Source organism: Barbus barbus, assembly GCF_936440315.1.
Source record: "Barbus barbus genome assembly, chromosome: 23".
NCBI classification, from domain to species: domain Eukaryota; kingdom Metazoa; phylum Chordata; class Actinopteri; order Cypriniformes; family Cyprinidae; genus Barbus; species Barbus barbus.
In genome coordinates, this window is record NC_136751.1 from 298,699 (window position 1) to 321,485 (window position 22,787).

The 22,787-nt window shown below is 42.1% G+C and overlaps 1 protein-coding gene across 8 annotated transcripts in view; it reads right to left on the minus strand.

Annotated features, from left to right (window-relative positions):
• Positions 1–22,787, minus strand: part of LOC306842841 (reelin-like) — a 140,707-nt gene that overhangs the window by 99,970 nt on the left and 17,950 nt on the right. For all 8 annotated transcript variants that reach the window (XR_013781786.1, XR_013781787.1, XM_079373969.1 and 5 more), the window contains exons 2-3: positions 21,731–21,838; positions 7,752–7,887 (exon numbers count right to left, since the gene is read on the minus strand). Coding sequence is in view for 6 of the 8 variants with exons in the window: in XM_079373969.1 (XP_079230095.1) it covers positions 7,752–7,887; positions 21,731–21,838 (244 nt within the window). In the remaining 2 variants the exon portion in view is untranslated. The remainder of the gene's footprint in view (positions 1–7,751; positions 7,888–21,730; positions 21,839–22,787) is intronic.

The window sequence follows — 22,787 nt, forward strand, 5'->3', positions numbered from 1 at the left end:
GTCAAGTGATGTTATGACACAGAGTTAGAATTTAGGAGCCTGATGGCCTGGGGGAAGAAGCTCCTCCTAAGTCTCTCAGTTTTTGCCATCAGGCTACGGAAGCGCTTACCAGATGGGAGCAAAGTGAATAGATGGTTACCAGGGTGATTTGAGTCCTTGAAGATTTTAACAGCTCTATTTTTGCAGCGTTTGAGGTAGATGTCCTGCAGAGAGGGGAGAGCAGACCCTGAGATGCGCTCAGCTAAGCGCACAACTCTCTGTAGTGCTTTGCAGTCCTGATTGGAGCTGTTTCCATACCACACTGAGATGCACTGAGTCAATACACTTTCTATGGTCCCTGAATAGAAAGTTTTCAGGATTGCTGGTGAGACCCTGAATTTCCTCAGCTGTCGCAGATGGTACAGTCTTTGCCTGGCTTTCTTGACCTGTGTTTGGATGTGTGTAGTCCAAGTCAGGTTCTCGGAGATGTTTACACCGAGGTACTTGAAGCTACTCACCCTCTCCACAGGGGTCCCACTGATCATAAGAGGAGTGTAGGGCTGCTGCTGTCTCTTCCTAAAGTCCATGATCAGCTCTTTAGTTTTGCTCACATTCAGAGAGAGACAGTTGTCCTGGCACCATGATGTGAGACTCTCTACCTCATCCAAGTATGCGGTCTCATCGTTGTTGGAGATGAGGCCCAGAACCACAGTATCATCAGCGAATTTGACAATAGATGTGGAGCTGTGAGAGGACACGCAGTCATGCGTGTAGAGAGAGTAGAGCAGGGGACTCGGGACACAGCCCTGTGGGGCTCCTATGTTCAGAGTGATGGAGGTTGAGGTGAACTGGCCAACTTTCACCACTTGAGGTCTGCCGGTGAGGAAGTCTTGAATCCAGTCACAGAGTGAGGAGTTTAGGCCGAGGTCTGTGAGTTTAGATGCCAGCTTGATGGGGACTATAGTGTTGAAAGCTGAGCTATAGTCAATGAATAGCAGCCTTACATAATTCCCATTGTTGCTGTCCAAGTGTGTGAGGGAAGAGTGGAGAACGTGAGAAATGGCATCGTCCGTGGATCTGTTTGGGCGATAGGCAAACTGAAGAGGGTCCAGAGTATCAGGGATGGAGGAGCAAATGTGGCTCTTTACAAGTCTCTCAAAAACCTTCATGACTATAGATGTGAGGGCAACTGGGCGATAGTCATTCAGGCAAGAGGGTTTATTGTTCTTTGGCACAGGGATAATGATGGATTTTTTGAATGAGGTGGGAACCACGGAGGTAGCAAGGGACTCATTAAAGATAGATGTGAACAAACCAGCGAGCTGATCGGCGCAGGACCTCAGAACACGGCCGGTTATCCCATCAGGTCCGGCTGCTTTCCTGACGTTCACTCTCTTTAGCGCCCTCCGAACCTCATCCTCCGACACGGTGATTACAGGATCATCGCTGCTCTGCCTGCTGCTTCCTGACGCGCTGATCGGCAGAGATGCGCCGCCGCCGTTGCCATCGAAGCGGCCGTAGAAGATGTTTAACTCGTCGGCCAGCAACGGATCTGCTCTCACCTCCGCGGAGGATTTGTTTCCGAAGTCACAGATGGTCCTCAGTCCCTGCCACATCCGTCGAGAGTCGTTGAGCTGGAAATGAGACTCAATTCTCTCTCTGTATCTGTGTTTAGCGGCTCTTACTGCACGACGGAGAGCATAGCACGATGCTTTGTACTCGCTCGTATTCCCAGACAGAAGAGCCTCATTGTAAGCGGCAGTGCGTGTGTTAACCGCGGCACGGATTGTTCTGTCCACCCACAGTTTCTGATTGGAGAATGTCCTTATCGTTATTGTTTCTGTAGCTTGCTCGGTTAGCGTGTTTACGAAGCTTAAAGCTACATCCGTGAACTCGCTGACGTCAGAAGAACTCGCCCTGGAACATGTCCCAGTTGACGTCATCAAGAGCCGCCTGCAGCATAGCTTCTGAGTGGGAGGACCAGCGCGTCACTACTCTCTGCACCGGAGGTTCCTGAACGAGCCTTTGTTTGTATCCCGGTGTTAGAAAAATGGCGGCATGGTCCGATTTGCCAAAAGCCGGTAGTGAGCGGGCTTTGTAGGCATCCTTGAACTGAGTGTAGCAATGATCCAGTGTGTTTGGTCCTCTAGTTGGACAGGATATGTGTTGATGGAAGTTCGGCATGACCTGTCTGAGGTTGGCTTTGTTAAAGTCCCCCGCGATGATGAAGGCAGCGTCAGGATGTTTGTTAATGTAGCCGCTGAGCACATCGTGAAGTTTAGACAAAGCCAAGCCGGTGTCCGCCTGTGGTGGAATGTACACAGCAGTAACAATGATCAATGAAAACTCCCGGGGCAGACAAAATGGGCGGCAAATAATGGAAAGATGTTCCAGATGAGGCGAGCAGGAACATGACAGAATGGAGATATTCCTGGGATAACACCATTTCTTGTTGATCATGAAACATACTCCTCCACCCCTGGATTTACCGGCCTCTGCTGTTCTGTCCGTCCGAAAGACACAGAAGTTATCACTTGGCATTACAGCAGTGTCCGGGACCATGGACGAAAGCCACGTTTCTGACAAACAAAGGATGTTACAGTCCCTTATGTCCCGTTGGAAACTAATCCTGGCTCTAAGATCGTCCATCTTATTCTCCAAGGATTGGACATTAGCGAGGAGAATGCTTGGAAGAGGAGCACTGTGAGCCCTTTTCCTGAGTCTGACTCGAATTCCAGCGCGCTTCCCGCGGTGTTTCTTGATCCGTCGCCTCGGGGGGGTATTGTTTATCTCCGCGTTCTGAAGAATCTCCAGAGGCCACGCAGGATTTGTGAACTCCACGCAGGATAAAGTGTCCTGAAGCAGGTTGGTGTAGCGGTTTCCAATGTCCAAAAGTGTTTCTATGTTGTAGGTGATCAGTGCCGACGTGAGATGTGTAAAAAGAGAAAGTAAAACTAAGTAAAAAAGAAAGTTGAAGCAAAATCTCAGCGGAGCGACCCGAACGGCGTCCGAACACAGCGGCGCCATCTTGTTATCCGTCTGTATAATGAAAGTAAACTTTTCTTAAAGTTGCAAGCCTGAACACCGCGTGCAGAGCGTTGTCATCCGAAGATAGTCCTCGAGAGGATTTCACCACCTTCATGGAGTGAATCCTGCCGAGAAACGGATCTCCCCTCACAGTCTCCCCCGAGCCCACCCAGTGCCCAGCCCACCATCTCTCCACTGTGCGGAACGCATGCCGCTACAGTGCTGAAGATAGCCGCGGAACCAGAGCTGCTGATTATGTCAGTCAAGGTTCGAGAGCCGGCAACAGAGCCTGCCACCTGGGAGAATGCCGTGGACAATGAGAGCGCGGAGAGAGTGATCTGATTATACAGCTGGGGCTGCTGGACATGGAGGAGGATCTGACAGACTGGGAGACTGCTCTGGAGATCTAACTGTCCCCTCTCCTCTCTCCGTCATCCCCGCTGGTTCCATCTAGCCCTCCTTCGTCTCTGGTTCCCTTGTCCAGCCCTCAGGGGGCTCCCGATTCTCCAGTGCCCACTCCTCGACAATACCCTCCAGTGCCTGCTCCTCGAAAATGCCCTCCAGTGTACACTCCTCCAGAGCGCCCACCTGTGCCTGCTCCCCGTAAGCATCCTCCAGTGTTTGATCCCGTTCCTGAGGTCAACCCTGGTAGACTGGAGGCTCTCAAATGCCCGCCCTCCCACTCACTCCTGCCTACTCCACCACTGCCATCTGGCAGCCCCTCTGCTCGCCCTCAGCCCACCATCTATGCAGTGCGAGCTGGGCGGGACTGCCATCCTCCAGCATCGCCGTGGTCGGAGTTTCCCTCGACTCCGCCTCCCGCCTCTGAGGCCTGGACTCTGCCTCGGTCCGTTGACCCGTCGGCTCCACCATGGGTCCTAGCTCCCTCCTCTCCGCTGTGGCCCATCTGTCCATTGGCTCCGCCAGGCTCCCTCATCCCTCCGGCTCCGCCTTGGTCTGGCGTCGACCATTCTGAGCCTCGAGACTACACTCCTCCGGCTGCGCCTCGTCCCTTCGTCCATCTGGCTCCATCAGGCTCCTTAATCCTCTCGGCTCCTCCTCAGTCTTCTGTCGCTCCGGCTCCACCCCGGCCATCTGGATCCCCATCTCCGCCTCAGTCGCCGGCACCATTTGCTCCGCCTTGGTCCCCCGGATCCTCCGCCTCGGGCTCCTCCACCTGCTCCGCCGCCGTTGGTCGGCCCCCTGGAGTCGGCGGCCATTCCTCCTCTGTCGACTCCACCGTGGGCCACCATCATGGCTGCGGCCTGGGTCCAGCTGTGCTCCTCCTGCTCTGGGTCCCTCCTGTCTCTTCCCTCCACCCACCTTCGTCGCCTCCCTGGTCTCTGTCTGCTGGCCCCCTCCCCTCCCTGTCCTCCGTCCTCCTCCTTAGCTCCTGCCCACCCCTCCCCTTTGGATGTTTCTACGGTGCAAGGATGCACCTTCCGGGATGGGGCGTGATGTCAGGATCATGGACTGTTTTGTTGTTTTTTGCTCCCCATGTATTCCCTGTGACCCAGTTTCTCCCTCTCGTTGATTGATTAATTTGATTCCAGGTGTGTCTCCTTTCGTCCCTCGTTATCCTGTCTTTATAAGCCCCAGTCCTTTCAGTTAGTGTTTGTCGGTTCTGAACGTCTGTTCCATGTGTTCCTGTGTCTCATGAATGTCTGGATTATTATTGACTGTGTTTTGAAGTACTCCTCTCTCCCTCATTCCTTGCTCCCTGGTAAAGTGTGACAGATAGTCCACTTTAGACATTTGACTAACTATAAGTAACTTTGTAACTACATATCAACTAATTCTCATTAATTTGCAGCTACATGTCAACTAACTCTCTGAGTAGACTGTTAGGTTAGGTTTAGGGTTAGTAGAATAAGTTTACATTTACTTGCAAAGTTTCTGATAGTCAGTATGTTGTGTGTTGTGGACCCATCAAAATAAAGTGTTAGAAGATATTAAGCAGACGATCTACTAATACTCTAATGACTGCTAGGTGACATGGAGTTGCAAAGTTACTTACTAGTAGTAGAATGTCAAAAGTGGACTATTGAAATAAAGTTTTACCAAATGTTTGACTTTGACTTGGAAGTTTGAAGTTTGCACAAGTTGGTGTGTAGTTTTGAGGTTGTGTTTATAGTTGTGAGAAAATCGAGAAAAACTGTAAAAAGCACACTTGTTAAAAGTCATAAAAGTGTCTCACTTTAATACACTTAAGTGGTCTTTTATTTCATTGATATTATATCATCTGCAAGTACAGTACATTAAAAGTATAATTTTAGCATTTGAAGTACAAGTGCACCTTCCATACAATTAAGTGCACTTATTTGTTCTCCTTTTTATTTTTTTATTGTTTTTTTTACAAAGGACTACATACCATCAGTATATAATTTAGGGAAATATTTCTGTATTATGTAGTTAATGCCAAAATTTCCATTTTTTAAGTTGGCGTCTGTGAATGTCATGCATTACAGCTGAGAGTTAAATGAATGTTCACTCTCCACGCAGTGCTGGATGTTTGCTGGCGCTCAAGCTCATTGTGTCTGTGAACTTCTACATTTAAACAATGGAAACTCTCTCTCTGTGTGTTTGATTTGTTCAAACTGTCCTCCGCCATCTCTGAAACCATTCTAAATTTCTTCAGTCAGTCATTTTATTGCCCCAGTTCACTCACATGACATCTGGAATTGGTTTAACTAAAGACACTATATATGATTGACTCTTTCCAGGAAAGGAAAATAACAATAAGCACACAGAACATAACTGCGTTGCATGTTCCAGAAACACAGGCCCTGAACAGATGGTCCATCACAAGCAGCCCGCACTCCATTCCACCACAATTAATCGTAAGAACAGAAATGCCTAAACACTCCTCGCCTCAGAGGCAGCAGTGCTTTTTCCCATCATGCTTTCATGGCAGGGTTATGAATTAGGGCTGAACATTCGGCCTTGAACGCTCAGAAATGCTGCTCTCTGTCCGCCTGACATAAACGCTCAAAGTGACAAACGGCGGGAAGACAGGAACACATGTGTGTGCACAGGACCGACACACTGCCTCCTCTAACCCGTGGCCTCGCTCGCCTGACAGAGACGGAAAACCATGAAGAGTGCCAGCAAACGCCACTTCATGAGTCCTGAAAACCGGCTCTTAAATGAGCAACTGCTCAAGGGTTTGTCTCTGACAGAAGAGCGGCATAATTGACACGCTAGACGATCTGAGGCGCTGTCACCGTCAGTGTGCTTGTTCTCAGAGCTCTGAGTAAACCACAAACATACACCTCGCCTCTGTTAGCAATGATTGTTCGCCTCCATATGAGCTGGCAAATCGGCATATTTATCCTCGAGATCGGGGTGTATTTATAAATCTGCACAAACAGACGTGAAGCGCTGAGTGCCTTTACTTTGCCTTTGTGTGGAATTTAAAGCACAAAACAAGACATCTCTCAGCAGTCTGTCATTATACTGAGTGCACTTTTCCTAGTGCACTAATTCCTGCACATATTCTTTTGTGTTCAAGTGTGTTGTTGGAAAGTACAGGAATCATGCAGGGTATCGGGTTCAATCTTGCCTCAATTTCTTGAGGAAATCTTATTAAAGTCAAAATGCACTGAAGATATTTTGTTAGTATCCTACAGATTTTGAATCAAATGTAGCATCCCATTCGTTGACAGCCATATAAACATATACGGCAGTCTGATGATTCTGGAAGTTTAAATAAATGCACTTTATATTGTGTAAAATACAATATGCATTGAAAGGCTTCTTATATGTGACCCTGGACCACAAAACCAGTCATAAGGGTCTTTTTTCAAATAAATAATAAATAATCTTTCCATTGATGTCTGGTTTGTTAGGATAGGACAATATTTGGCTAAGACGCAACTATTTGAAAATCTGGAATCTGAGGGAGCAAAAAAATCTAAATATTGAGAAAATCGCCTTTAAAGTTGTTCAAATGATGTTCTTAGCAATGCATATTACTAATCAAAAATGAAGTTTTGATATATTTACGGTAGGAAATAAAAAAAAAACTTCATGGAACATGATACTTAATATCCTAATGATTTTTGTCATAAAAGAGAAATGTATAATTTTGATCCATACAATGTATTGTTGGCTATTGCTACAAATATACCTGTGCTACTGATGACTGCTTTTGTGCTGCAGGGTCACATATGTAATATGTAAAAATACAAGATGATAACGACAATGCCTGTTTTAAATAGAAAAATAAATAGAAGTGACTACAGCAATAGAGCTCTCCTCTGCCATGATTATGGCCATCTAACAAGGAAACTTGCATCAAAATGATCTCAAGGTTTCCCATGCAGTCTTAAAAGTGACTCGAGAGGCCATTCATGTCCAATTGCTGACTATAGGACACTGATTGTTCTGATAACGTGAAGGCTGCATGAATATTCACACCTGATCATGTTTGCTAACCTCATTCTTGATTCTGCACTCAGAATTTGAAGAGTGTCTTCTAGATATGAGGAAGAAAAGCTCTTCTCAGCGGGTTTTTTTTTGGTCTGACCTTCTGTTGTTCTGAAACGGCATGAAAACCATCAGAGAAGGGTTTGGTTTCTGGAAGTGGGCCGGGCATGTTTTATGCAAACACAACGATCTCTCAGGATTCACTGACTCGTGAAGAACCTACCTCATGATGTCAGATTTTTTTGTGAGTTGCTCCTCATGCCTGAAATAGAGGCGTGTGGTTTGCATGAGCTGTGTATGTTGGATGCGTGACTCACATGAAGTTGACGCAGCCGGTGCCGGGCGGAGGAGCGATCCAGATGAAGCTGAGGCTGGTGGAGGGCAGGTGACTGACGTGAGACGCCACCACACTGCACACAAACTGAGTCCCGAACTGCCTGTCGGACATCACCCCTGACAAACACACACAGCTCATCGTCAGAGAGATAAAACCTCACAACTGTTTGTGGAAATCAACACAATGCAAGCAGTTTGCCTGCAACATGGAAACGAAGAAGGTTTTGTTTGCAAGTTGTTTTCCAAAGGGATTACATTTATATTTATATGTGGAAGCAAGAGGTCATGTTAGTCACAGCTGGGAAATGTTGTGCAAATGAACTATTTCACCCAGCAGAGCTTTGAATGAAGAATTTTTTTTTTGTATGACGTATGATTGTGAAACAAATGCATAAATCCTGCTATTGTTTTCATTTTTTCACACTTTTTTGAGCACCAAAATGTGATCTGAATAAAGCACAGTGCAGTTCTCTTCACATTCACACAGTCAGTGGTGTGTTTGTGCTACGGTTCCTGTCACACTTCTTTCTGAAAACACTAAAAAGAAAAACAGAATGTGAAAATACAATTAATGAGGAACAGAGAACATACACGCACAGACTCACACACACACACAAGTTGTGTTTCCATGTTTTATAGCTTCATTCCATAGGCGTAATGGTTTTTCTACTGAACAGAGTGTATTTTCTATCCCCTTACCCCTAACCCTACACCTAAACCTCTCACACAAAAATACAGGCATTTTTGCATTCTCTAAAAACATTCTGTATGGATTATAAGCTGTTTTCCTCATGGGGAGCAAAACTAATCGGCCCCACAAAGTCAAGGATTTCAGATATCGCCATCTATGTGGGGACAAAATTTACACTTTTTGCATATCCAGTTATTATCCAGATGGGTTTCTGAGCAGCAAAACACACACACACACACACACACACACACACGCGAAATAGGCTTTTTTTTTTTTCGAATCTGACTCAATCCACATATGGAGATGATTTGAAATGCAGTTTGAATCTGATTTTTACAGATGTATCTCAGTCTGGAAGCTCTGGCTGCTCAAATTGGATTTCAATTTGTCTTTTGTGTCACTCTTAACATGACACACAACGATCACGTCAAAACCGGTGATGGAAATGCCAGAAGTATTCATACAGTATTCAAACAAAGCTGAAGCCAGCTGTGATTCCAGATCATCACAATATTTCAATTTCCAATTTCAATTTCAAACACTTTATTTGTCGCCTAGGGGTAATTCACAAGGTCACGTAGAGTAAACAATACACATACATCACACATGATGTGCACAAAATACGTATTAATAATCTGCTACAGGAAGATACTTAAAAAATAAGAATTAAAATGAATAAATAACCAAACTATTTCTGAGTACAATCAAAATATATACCAAATATATAGCAGTCTCCTCTGTCACAGAGTTTTTTTGTTTGGAGAACGAGATGATGCACGTTTTCCTGCATCTGTTTTGAAAGCCTCGTCACATACATATGTGCAGATAAATGGTAAATGTTACTGCATTATTGCATAAAAATATGGTCCGTTAATTCTCATTATTCAGTTAAAATTGCACTTCTAATAGTTAGTTTAAGTCATGATAGACAGAGGATAGAGAACAGGCAGGAAATGTCTGTGGCTAATTATAACTGCCAAAATGTCACAATTCTGTTTCTGTATTTGTTTCAGACCCAAACCACTGTCGTGAAAAACACCCCTGATTAAACAGCATTAAAAACCGAGCAATACTGCCATCCTGAAAAACTCAGAGACGTCTGTATTTCTCCAGTTCTCGGTGTTTAGTGCGGATGATCTCATGTCAGTGTTAACAGGCCTCCAGTGTGCTGATATCATCACTCACTCAAGGAGAAAACTGATTGTTTCCATTTCATTTATGATGTCCAGAGTAAACTTCTCTCACAGCACTGAAATAATGGCACCAGTCAAAGCATAAACAATGTGTGCATTTTCTTTCACATGCAGATAGAAAACTAGAGAGCCGTTGGCCGTGATTAATGGCAGTCGAGCGACCTGCGATCTCCCACGGCCACCCGCACTTGAGCTGAATAAAGTCCTCTGCCCTCCCACTTCCCTGCCTTCACCTACACACACACACACACACACTCCGTTCGATAGCCTCGTCTGAGATTTTCACTCCAAATGGCCTCTAAAACGAGAGGAAAGATGATTGGGCGCACAACAGATGGGCACGGGGTGGCACAGACTGGCACGCATGATGCTCACTGCTGCTCATTAAAATGCAGATTCATAATTTCAACTCAACACATTTAGTACAATAAAGCACAGTCTGACTCATTACTGTTAACCTCAGTGTTGCCATATAGAAGCTCAAATCTATGGTTTTGGCAAGGCGTTTTCGAAAATGTGAAAACTAAACTTGTGCGCGTGTACTGATCTCTAAACGGAAAGTGTTCGTTTCTATCGCTAATTAAATGCATTATGTAGTGTTTTCAATAGAAGTGTTGACAGTCTGTTGACACTGAGGGTTTGTAGGGATGTTTGCTCATCTATCAAGTGTCACTTCAAGAAAAGAGGTTTTCTTTTCTCCATCCTGAAACCTCCTGCACCACCCATGCGGCCTCGTCTCCGACTCTCTGAGTCTCGGTGTATAGCTTCCACTCGCTTGTCATCCATCATGCGACAGCAGGGTATGAATATTTATTAATCAAACATACAGTATGTGAACGGGTGATTTAGTGAGATCTAGACGTGTCTGGCCTTCCTAGAAAGACGTACGGAGAACATGGCGTTGTTGATATAGTGATGCGTTATATGAAATCGCTGGCCAAAAGTCACTTTGTTCCCCTGAGAAACTGACCCGAGGTCAGAAACCGGAGGTCCAGAAGCTTCTCGATCAATTGGCAACCCTTCCCTGCTTTGCCATTGGTCCATTTCATAATCTGCCAATCATCCTACACTGCCATTGTCATGCCGATGACAGAAGTGCTCTTTGTGTTGCCAGGAAGAAGCTGTGTGCCCGACTCGGAGACGCAGGAGCCCGGGGCCGCGGAAGTGGGGGCCGACACAATGCAGAGAGGATTATTGGCCAGGAGACAATTTGGCCACCTGGGAGATTCTGTGTGTGTGTGTGTGTGTGTGTCTGTCTGTCTATAATCACCGATCATATTATTCACTGCAGCATGCATGCACTGAGCTGCGGCTGATGCCCTTTGCACTGCAGTTGTTTTGCTCTTGATCTTTTCACTTTCTGAATGTTGATCTGTGGACTTGGATCTGCACCAGCTGCCCAATGAGCCTTGATACTATAGAAATACAGTAGAAACGAGTGAAGGGTTTTCTGTGTTGGACTGGCCATCTGGAGCCGATCCCAATGAATATGAAAAAATAAATCATTAATCTACAGCATTCTGTTTGATAACAATAGTGTAGTCTCTAACGTGATCTTGGCGATCATTAAGTATCGTTATCATTGCTGTTACCGCACACAAACATCTACAGCAGCTGTGAAGTGACCTCTGACCCATGACCTTTAACCCCAATCGGTGCTGGGTCAATCTTGATTTGTCTTTGCACCAAAAATGATGTTGTGAAGCGTGTGGTTCAATGGTTCATTATACAGCAGTTCATTTGGGTCATTTAATTTCATTCACTCGCAGTGGAACTGGAGCATTTCTCCGTTTCTATCGCTCAACATCCCATCTGTCTCTATATCTCAAAATAATCAGCCGTAATATGCCTTCAACATAAGTTACTCAAAATGTGTAAAAGCAACAACAGAGCCAAAATGGAAGATGACTAGCATCTTTCCCAGTCAAGGAACAAGTAGGTGTTGTCAAACCTTTGATAATGTGAAATTACATTTGTTACTTAAGTCAAATGGCTTTTACACCTCCAAAGCAGTGCAGGTGTACATTTCTTCTCTTCAGTAAAAATCTGTTTTGTTGCTTTTCAAAAGATGTGGAAACTTGGCTGGATAGTATGACTTCTCATTTATGACAGTAAGAAACATATCTTCTTACACTTACAGACGATTCTGAAGCTCTTTGTTGTCTCGTCTCCTTTGAATCTCTCCTCTCACTTTCTATCCTGACTTTCTCTCTTCAGCTGAAATGCCGTTACCGTTTGTCTGTCCATCCATATCCGTGTCCATTCAGAAACTGTTTTGCAATGCTCAGAGCTGGATAGATTACTTACAAATTGTAGTCCATTACTGATTCCAAATTACATGACAAATATTGTAGTTAGTAATGTAATCCATTACATTACACATTTTAGGTAACATAATCAGACTACTTTTAGATTACTTTTAACGTAAGCCGTCTACCACATTGATTTAAATAGGATAATATTGTACCATATAGATATTAAAATGCAAAGAAATATATTCCATTCATTGTTATTAACAACATAAAAAGACTTAAGCATTACATTATGTCAAGGTTTCCCAAACTGAGGTTTATGAAGGACTTTCAGTGACTTTCAGAAGGAATCGCGATCAGAATAAAGTTGAGATGAAAGACAGAAGCAATGTCAAATGTCAGCCACGGTGCCAGAGGGCCTGTTCCGTCACGGACGCAGCTGAAGCTCTTTACATGGCCTCTCCTGGGAGGCATTAACACTAATTTGAAGTTTAATTTGACGTGACTCCTCGGCTAATCGTGCAAGCTAGAAATTAATTAATCTGACTTGACTTGTACTAATTTGCGACGGCCGCGACGCTGCGTTCCCTTCGGAGGCCGCAAACAAACAGGAGCGGCGTGGTTGGCGGAGACGGGTGGGAGACACGAGCGGCTGAGACAGGTGGCACAGGGCAGGCCTGGAGAACGCCTCGCGTCTGAAGCGCTTCACCTCCGGGACAGCTTCATGCCAGCAGCCGGAAACATGCAATTAACTAATCAGGGCTATGGTGCCAATAAGTGAAAAAATACTTTTTTTCCAACAACATTTGGGTCACTAGTGCCCTCATGGATACCTTATATAAACCGGATGACAGGATGGGATGCTCGCGACGGATGGGCTTTTAGAAGAAGAACTTTAAGGACAGTTTTGCTTTCAACCGAGCCATTTAAAGCTTGGGAAAGTGCACCACATTCCTCCTCCATTATTAGGGCTCTTCTTCTGTTATCCTCAGAGGAATTTCAAAAATTGATCAGAAAGCGAAAGCGCATCCTAGAAAACATGTAGGTCTTAACAAAAAAAAAACAGAAGAGAGGAGGAAGAGTGATGTGTGTATTGTCAGTGCACTGTGATGAATGGAAGGTCTGGATCTACACTGACTAACAGTGTCTGCGTCTGAATCAGATCCTAGTTCAGTAGATCACTGTCTCAATCACAAAATACTTCACTGGAACATTCACTTCCTAAAGATCCCACAAGAGATAAGAAAATAGAGGTATGAAAATTGCTTATCATGATTATAGTGAATTATTAAAATGATCACGGTTATCGGTGTTATCACAGCATTGTTAAAATGCTGGACATGTTCAAAAAGTACTGACACATAAATCGTTTCAACAAGTTTTATATTTAAAATCAACAAACAACAAATAAAATTACTTTTTGTTTGAATAAACCAGGGGTGTCAGAGTTTACATTCAACCCTAATTAAACACACCTGCTCCAGCTAATCGTGTCATTTAGGCTTATATGAAAACTACATGGTTTGTGTGTTGGAGCAGGGTTGGAACTAAACTCTGCAGGACTGCGGCCCTCCAGGAACTGAGTTTGACACCCCTGTCATAAACACTTAAACAATAACATTTCCAATGATGTCCGGATTTTAAATGACAACAGGACTGAAAACAGTTTATCTACTAGCATGTACGAAATGTTCAAATAAAGCTTTGTAAAAGTTTCATAAAATGGCAAACCTCACATTTTGCTCCATAAATAATTCTAGATACCTTATCCGAATTGTTTAAAAGTGTAGAATCCACAGAAGCTTGTTTTTCATCAACCGATCAGAATCTACAGCAGGGCATGCAGATTCAGTCCGTTTTTTTGTCCAGACAGAATCTGCACACAGGCTGAATGTGAATGTGAGTCTCTGTAAATCCACTCTCTGACAGCAGGTGGCGCTGATGGAGCAGCAGAAGTACAGTTGTTTCCCGTAACCTCCGAGCACAAAGCAGCATTGCGATTAAAACACTCCTTTATTAGGTATTACATATACATTTACATTTAGTTATTTAGCAGACGCTTTTATCCAAAGCAACTTACAAATGAGGACAATAGAAGCAATCAAAACCAATTACATTTAGAATTTAATTAATTCATTTGTTTAATTTAATTATTTACATTTTACAATTACATTACATGGAGTGAAGATGAAAACAGTCAAAACCTTCAGAGGTACCTTGCAGTATTCTTTTGAAAAATCGCGGTAATCAATTACGGTTTTAGTGATAATTAAAATATGAAACGGTAATACTAACCCATGGGAAATTTTAGCATGATTTATCGTCAAACCAGTAATCGTTCCATCCCTGGATCCCACAATGCACCACAAAAACCAGTGAGCGATGATGTAAAAATTCTTGTCAAGTACATCCTTGGTATTTTAAATCAATATTGAAATGACAGATTTCATAAGAATCTATAGCAAGAGCACAACTCTGAGAGACAGATGCAGTATAACAGCAAAAATGAATAAATATCTTTTGATATCCAAACAGTACAATATTTATAAAAATTCATCAATAATTTGCTCCTAAGCTCAGGACACACTAAACCATGGGGTGTAGAATATGTGGGGAACGCAGGGGATGTGTCCCCCCCCCACTTTTAATAAAATGTAAATTTGTCCACCACATTTTTTCATGCAGCTGTGTTCACATAGAGGTTTTAAAGGGCCAGTGTGAATAAATCTAGATTTAAAGAGAATTCTATCATTGATTACTCACCCTCATGTCGTTCCAAAACCATAAAACCTTCGTTCATCTTCGAAACACAAATTAAGATTTTTTGATTAAATCTGAGAGCTTTCTGATCCTCCATAGACAGCAAGGGTCCTACCATGATAAAGGCCCAGAAAGGTACTAACAACATTTACAAAATAACAAATCTTCTCCACCGCATCACCCTAGCGCCATTTTGGAGAGTATCATGACGTGCTTTGATCTGAACGTAAACAACGCATGCGCGTGATGCGCTGACGTAGAACACGCATGTGCTGAGCCTCGTTTACCTGCAGATGAATGCACACACACGCATTGTGATACTCTCCATAATGGCGCCAGGGTGACGCAGAGTAGAAGAGTTGTTGGATAAAGTCCCTATTTTTGTTTTCTTTGTGCACAAAAAGTATTCTCGTTGCTTCAAAAAATTACGGTTGAATCCCTGATGTCACATGGACTATTTTACCGATGTCCTTGCTACGTTTCTGGGCCCTGATCGTGGTAGGACCCTTGCTGTCTATGGACGGTCAGAGAGCTCTCGGATTTCCCCAGAAACATCTTAATTTGTGTTCTGAAGATGAACAAAGGTCTTACAGGTTTGGAACGACATGAGGGTGAGTAATTAATGACAGAATTTAAATTTTTGGGTGAACTATCCCTTTAAATGCAAAGAGACAGTTTGTTTGTTTCCAGCACGAGGTGATGTGAACATTACGGAGCGCTAAACTCTCTCATGCAGTGTCTGTTTCATTCATACTCGAAGCTGGAGGGCACTCTCACACAGATAGTCTGCATCTCATTTCAAAGGCTATGTCAGTTGCATGTCATTAAAGGGTCTCATTTAAGTAAAGTAACGGTAATAAAATTGACTCTTGTTCCATGGACATCACCAGACTCTTGCTCTCATCCTTTGAAATACTTTCCCAGCCTTTAATGCAGCCAATTCCAATAGTTGCTTGTTTTGGGGAGTTTCTGGCTTTACTCTCCTCTCCAGCTGCTGAAATTCATGTTCAATCAGATTTAAATCTGGAGATTGACTTGGGCAATCTAAGACTTTCCATTTCTTTGCTCTTATAAACTCCTTGACTGAACTGCAGGGTGTTTTGGGTCATTGTCCTGATGCAATATGAAGCACTTCCCAATGAATCTGGTGGCATTTTCTTGAATATTGGTAGGCAAGATGGTTTAGTCCCCTTCCTAATTCATTCTGCTACTGTCATCATACATTAAGTCATCAGTAAAGTTGAGAGGGCCTGTTCCAGAGACAGCCATGCACGCCCATGCCATGACACCACCTCCACCATGCTTTACAGATGAGGCTGTATGCTTGGGATCATTGCAGTTCCCTTTTTTTCTCCACATTAGTGCTTTCCCATCACTTAGATAAAGGTTCATCTTTGTCTCATGGGTCCATTAACACAGTTCCAAAACTCTTCTGGCTCATCTTTGTGCTTTTTTGCAAACTCTAATCTTGTCTTTCTATGTTTGGTGCTGGTCAGAGGTTTGCATCTTGCTGTGTAGCATCTGTAATTCTGTGTCAAAGTCTCCTGAGGACAGTAGATTGTCAGAGCATCACCCCAGCTTTCTGGAAGTTGTTGCTGATTTTACAGACACGTCTTTTATGGTTCATTTTCACAGCTTTTATGATTTGTCTGTCATCAACTACTGTTGTTTTCTCAGCCGATCAGGTCGTTGTTGGTTGCTGGTGGTCTCCAAACTCTTGATTTCTCCATGCCCTTTGTTTTTGCTAGAGCTCTAACTGACTTCCTCTTTTCTTTTAGCATCCAAATTGCTTGTTTTTCTCTCAAAGTCAGCTCCCTCGTCTTCATCCCGGTTTGTGTGTCATCATCGAATGCAAGATTCAGAATACAGAAGTAATGGATATAACTGATACGACACATTCCCTGCTTTTAATATCTGAAGAATAAATGCAACAGGACACAGCTGATCACTTAGAAAGACCTGAGAGGCAACTGCTCCAAAACTTATGCTCACATCAGGTAAATGTCTTGACTCCACAGCCAACAAAGCAATTTTGTCTTTACTGTTCCAATACTTTTGGAGGGCACTGTATATATATTATTTGTATAAAATGCAGTGGAAATCAGATACACAGCAGATATACAGTACTTCTTTGCTACTCCCAGCTGATCCCTGACTTTGTGTTGCTGAATTTATGCGTTAATAAATTAATTACAGCATGTTTCAGATAAAGGCGGCACTAATGGCTATGAGTGTCTACAAGCTATATGTGTTTTACAGCACTGAGTTACAGAGATGCATGTGTAAAATGTTCATGTTCATGAGTGGGTGAGTGGTAGTGTGTGTGTGTGTGCGTGTGTGTGTGAGAGAGAGAGTGTTATAGTGTGTGTGTGTGTGTGTGTGTGTGTAGCTGAGGGCCTGTCAGAGGGAGTCAAAGAGCAGACTGATCACAGAGCTGCTGAGCTTTTGAAGTCTCTCAGGGACTGACAGCTCTTCAACCCCATGAGAGCATGAGCGCACACACACACACACACACACGATGTGAACCAAGAATGATGGCATAAAGCAGCATGCAAATGAAAGCAGAGAGAGTAAATACAGGAAATGGCACCCAGTCCTGCTTCACAAACACTCTCTGTTTTATTCCATTTTTTTCTCCTTCACTTCATCCACTCCATTAATACTTTTTTTTTTAATTTGTTAACAAAATTCTTTTGTTTCTTTTCACTGGATGCGATATTCACCCTTTCAGAACCATTTGGGAACAGATGGTGATAATGACATTGGAAGAAACTACAACTTCCGGCAAAAAAGCTGCAGTGTATAATTAAATCTGAAACTTAAGACTGTTCACATTTAGCATTAATTTGGGTGTGAAGATCCATTTAATCCAGTCAGTTATTTGTGTTAACATTCAGGTTCACTGGCTATAAATGAACCATTATTAAACTGTTTTGTTTTCATTTTAACACATTTTGCAGACACACAAACTCTGGGTCCACTTTGTTTAAAAGAAGTCGAAACCTTTGCAAGATCAGCATCGCTGCGGCTTGCCATGTTTTCAAAGCACACAAACACAGCAATCCTGCAGTTATTACTACTAGCTATTACTACAGATTGAGCACACCTCACATGAACAAAAACAACAAACTGGCAGAGTTGGGCAGAAACTGATTACATCTGGATTACACAATCAGATTCCAAAAATCAAGAACTCGTAATTTCGTAGTTTTTACATTTTATAATGCTCATAATCAGATTACGCATAATTTATGGATTACATGATTACATATTACTCACAATATGCGGTAAATCATTTCTAATTTATTGATTCTCCCCAATTCTCTTTTTTAATTTTCCTTTCTAACAGTCCTACTGTGTGTCATACCATTTAGCTACCATTTGACTATATTCATAATATGGAATAGTCGTGTAAATGTCATGTAACTAAATTTATGATTTAGCTTTTTATCAACTCACAAACCCACTGCAGTTTTTGCATTAAACCCAGTTTAGGAAGACCTGGTGATGCAATGTTAAAATAAAGGAATATATCTTCATTCTCTTTGCTTTTTTATATCAGTATGGTACGTTTCACAGTAAGTTTAAAACAAGTTAAATAAAAGTAATCTAAAAGTAGTCAGAATACATTACCTAAAACAAGTAACCTAGATTACGTTACTAACCAGATTTCACTGTGTAATCTGTAATCTGTAATGGATTACAATTTGTAAGTAATCTACCCAGCTCTGCACACTGACATGTATCTCAAAAACACATCATTTACATTTCCTTTGAGAATGATAACGTTTGTCCCAGTTCTCTTCCATCCGACATACATCAAAGATAGTGTCACTGTGTCCTCATCATAAATCCAGTATTTGACATCAGACATCATTAGTCACAATGAAATAGAAACTGTAAAACTGGAAAGGTACGACCACACACACTGTTTGACAAACAATCCTGCATTTCTCAGGGGGATATAGTGTGATGTAAACCGCTCTGAACTAACAGCATGGAATTTTATGAATAAAGCCCAATCTGTAGTGAGCCTAATTTACATAGAAAGGGGTGTGTTTGCATGGAAACGAATCTCAGTGTTTTCATTTACATACTAAAGGAGCAGTTAACGCCTGCTTACACTAGATTGTGGACGATTACTGAATGAGACACAGTGTTTATGCTGAATAACTGTTTAATCATACTTCTCCCCTCAGTGTTCAGGGGCTTTTGTGATTTCGGTGGCTCGGGTGGAGATGAAATGTGTTGATAATGGTGTGAGAGGACCTTAATGATCTGCCTGCCAGTGAATGAGTGTATGCTGCTGTCCGTCACGCTCATGTACCAGACATTCCTGATGAGGTGAAGACAGATTTAATGATGAAAAACTACATACTTTGCACACTGGGCTGTGTCTGAAATCTCTCCCTACACTGTACTGTACTGGTGTCTGAAACTATAGAGCGCATTATCAAGTGCACTCACTCATTCAGTCCCATAATGGTCAACAATTAGTATACATTCAAATATACACTGAACGGCTAGTTAACAGTGAATACGCATGCACTAACTGCATTCACTCGTTCAGTGCGCTGTATTAGTGCAGTAATGTAAGGAACAGTGAATGAGGGCATAAAGAGCGATTTCAGATTTCACTATCAATATGCAAACTATGGAGCACTAGTAGTGAACATAAAAATAGAAATAATAAAACACTTTTAAATTGACAAATGATAAGATATATTTAAAACAGTTTAATTCATGTTTTAAAATGTGGTTGAACTGTGCATACAAATAAAAAAAAAAATTATCATAATAATAATAATTAGTGCCTAACTATTTTTTCGGACTTTCTTGCAAAACAATCAATTAAAAAATTCATGAATAACAACAATAGTCATATTTTAGCATTAGAAACACTATTGTGACTCAAACAGCTTACACATGCTGGTGGATTAATCATTACAGAAACACAAAAATTGATCACCAATACTGTTAGTTTAGCTGTGGCACAAATCTTACACTGAGTGCTGATGGTCTAATACATTTGTTAAGCACTGTGTGTGTGTGTGTGTGTGTGTGTGTGTTTGTGACAAATGAGGACATCAATGTGTATAATGACACAGGTATTACAAGGTGAAGGTGACTTATGAGGACATTGACCCATTTCCCCACTTTTCAAAACGCTTATAAATCATACACTGCTATAGGTTTGGTAGTGCCTAGGATAGCAAAGTCCACTAAAGGAGGTAGAGCTTTTTCACATTTGGCTCCCAAACTCTGGAATATCCTTCCTGATAACGTTCGGGGTTCAGACACACTCTCTCTGTTTAAATCTAGATTAAAGACACATCTCTTTAGCCAAGCATTCACATAATGTATCTTATAATCTTGTACTGCAGTTATATCTGATCAAATGTACATTATTATTATTCTTTAGCTTGGGTTGAACAAATCATTTTTTCTTAGATGGAACAGCAGCTACGCTAATTATGTCTCTATTTGTTTCTCTGTTGATTAGCATCCCGTGGTAACTAGGAATGACAGAAGCTTCAGTCTGGATCCAACCCTTAAATGATCTGAGATGACCGAACACCTGAGAAGAGATGACGCCAACCCCTCAGAGGACCTCAGAGGATGCCAACGCTCAGACAACATGCAGAATTAACAAATCTTGCCATAAGCTAAATATATTAAGGTTCTGCAATATATAAATATATTGTGGAAACTTAATTTCCTGTAGAGCTGCTTTGCAACTATTTGTATCGTAAAAAGCGCTATACAAATAAACTTGAATTGAATTGAATTGAATACAGAGTGAGTTTTTTTTGTTTTAGTTTCCTGTGAGGGCTAAGTTTAGGTGTAGGGTTGGTGTAGGGCGATAGAATATACAGTTTGTACAGTATAAAAACCATTACGCCTATGGGATGTCCCGTGTGTGTGTGTACACCGAATCAAAGCCACATCACAGCTGCCTCTGATACAGTATCTGCGCTGGCATCGTCTCTCAGCATGACTTCTAAGCTGTGTTTCATTGTAACTCATTGAATCTGTAGAGGGCACAGAGATGACCTCAACAGAGAGCCAGTTTTCCCAAGCAGGACTGTAATGGAACTGGCAAGGATTCATTAGAACGTTATAGAAACATCAATGCTGAGTTAAATTAACACATTCCCTTCTGATATTAATTAAACTTGGCAAAAAAATGCCTTTCAGTTAATTTAATGGAGCTAACTGATCTTCTGAAAGCCAGACGCTGGTAAGTGGATGCTAGTTACCTGGACTGTCACCAACTACGCTTAATGCTTGGCCTATGAATATTAATACACTACGTAGGTGGACGTTCCAGGAAGGTTACCTAACAACGTCACCTAATTAATATTTATGAGTCCATGTCATAATTTCATAACTTGTATATTGAATGTTGGGTGTATAAATGCTCTGTTCTCACTAAAAGAGATTTGGAACAGTTTATGTTATGAAAAGCTCAGTGTAAATAAAAGGAAGTAAAGAACAGCAACACTTATTTCTGACAAATGTGAAAGAGCAAGGTCTTTGCAATTTTTATTAATTCTCTCACTGTAAATAATAATCAGCCCCTAACAAAATCCTGCAGCTCTTCAACAAGTATAAAAACGTTCTTCAACGATATACCGTGGAACTGCAGTGTCAGTAATATTCTATGTTGAATAATACATCCTCAATATCCATTTGATTTCTAGACTTCACCATAAGGCCTGGAATATGTGCATGTATTTGGATCTTCTGTACCCACTCCAACCTCTTTCAGACCCACTTTTAAGAATATAAAAACCAATGATGTCCACATTACACAAGCTCTCATACCATGCACATAGAGGAGAATATCAGTGCTTCTCAGAATCATTAAACAAGCCTCAAACAATACTCCAGTCCACCAGATCTGCACTCATCTAACACATGATGTGCAGTACGTTCACTCTCCTCCAAACCCTGTAATGTCTGCCCAGAATACTGGCGTGGACTCAACCCAGGTTATGAGCATTCATTGATATAATTATATTTTTCTGTTAATCTAATTTTTTGACTCATTCAAGACTTACCAAAGCCAAAGGCTGGAGACGCAGGGATGGGAGACGTCTGGACAGAAGTGGAGGTGTAGAGACCGGTGACCAGCAGCCCATCGAAGTAAGTACTGGTGGAGATCGTCACTGCAGACACACAGAGAGGAGAGACAGAGGGTCAGAATTCACCGATCAATGAGATCTGAGTAAAACCCAGCAAAAACATACTCCACAAGCTCATTGTGAGGGGCCTCTGGAAAAGTGCTTTGGTACTCAAAGTAAGAAAACAGTTAAATGGATTTAATGGATTTTGTTATTGTTTGAGGGGAAAATAAAAAGTTGATCGTAGCTCCATTGGTTTCAATGGGTCTACGATGTCCTTAAGCTTGTGATGCTTTGGGAAATGCAGCCCTGGTCAAACTTAGTAGTAAATTTAGATCTTATTTGGACTGATTTAAAGATTCAAAAAAAGATTAATTTGGACTGGATGCTGCTAAGGAACGAAACTCAAATCATCAATGCGATCATTTGGGCTGGTCACTAAACAAATCAGAATAGAATCTAAACAGTATTCTTCTTTTGGGAAAAAACAAATCACAAAAACCCACATTAGGTCGAGCAAGCAGTGCCTCTCTCACAAGAATCAAGATCTCCGTAAAAAGCATACAGTACAAAAATAAACCAAGCAAAAATTACAAAATGAATTTGTTCTAAAGTACAGAGTCCAACAGGCAACAACAGCAGATGACGTTTGGGAAGAGAGGATGCATCTCTGAGCTCATGGTGCTCTCTCTGAGGTCCTATAGCGTTGGGCGAGTGACAGAAAACAGGTGTAATGTCACATTAGAGAAGGCAATGCCTCAACCATGATCGCCTCATTAATCTGCCAGTGCGATACACCACCTATCATGCTCACAAATGGTCTGCAAATACACACAAAAAGCATCAAATGGAAATGGAATATGATTTTACATTGGTTCCTCAAGTTCATCACTCACTACTAATTGTTAATTACAATTTCAATTACAAACACACGCTTCCCTGGTAAACGCATGCATTACTCCAAGCGTGTTTCTCATAGATTTGTACAAATTGA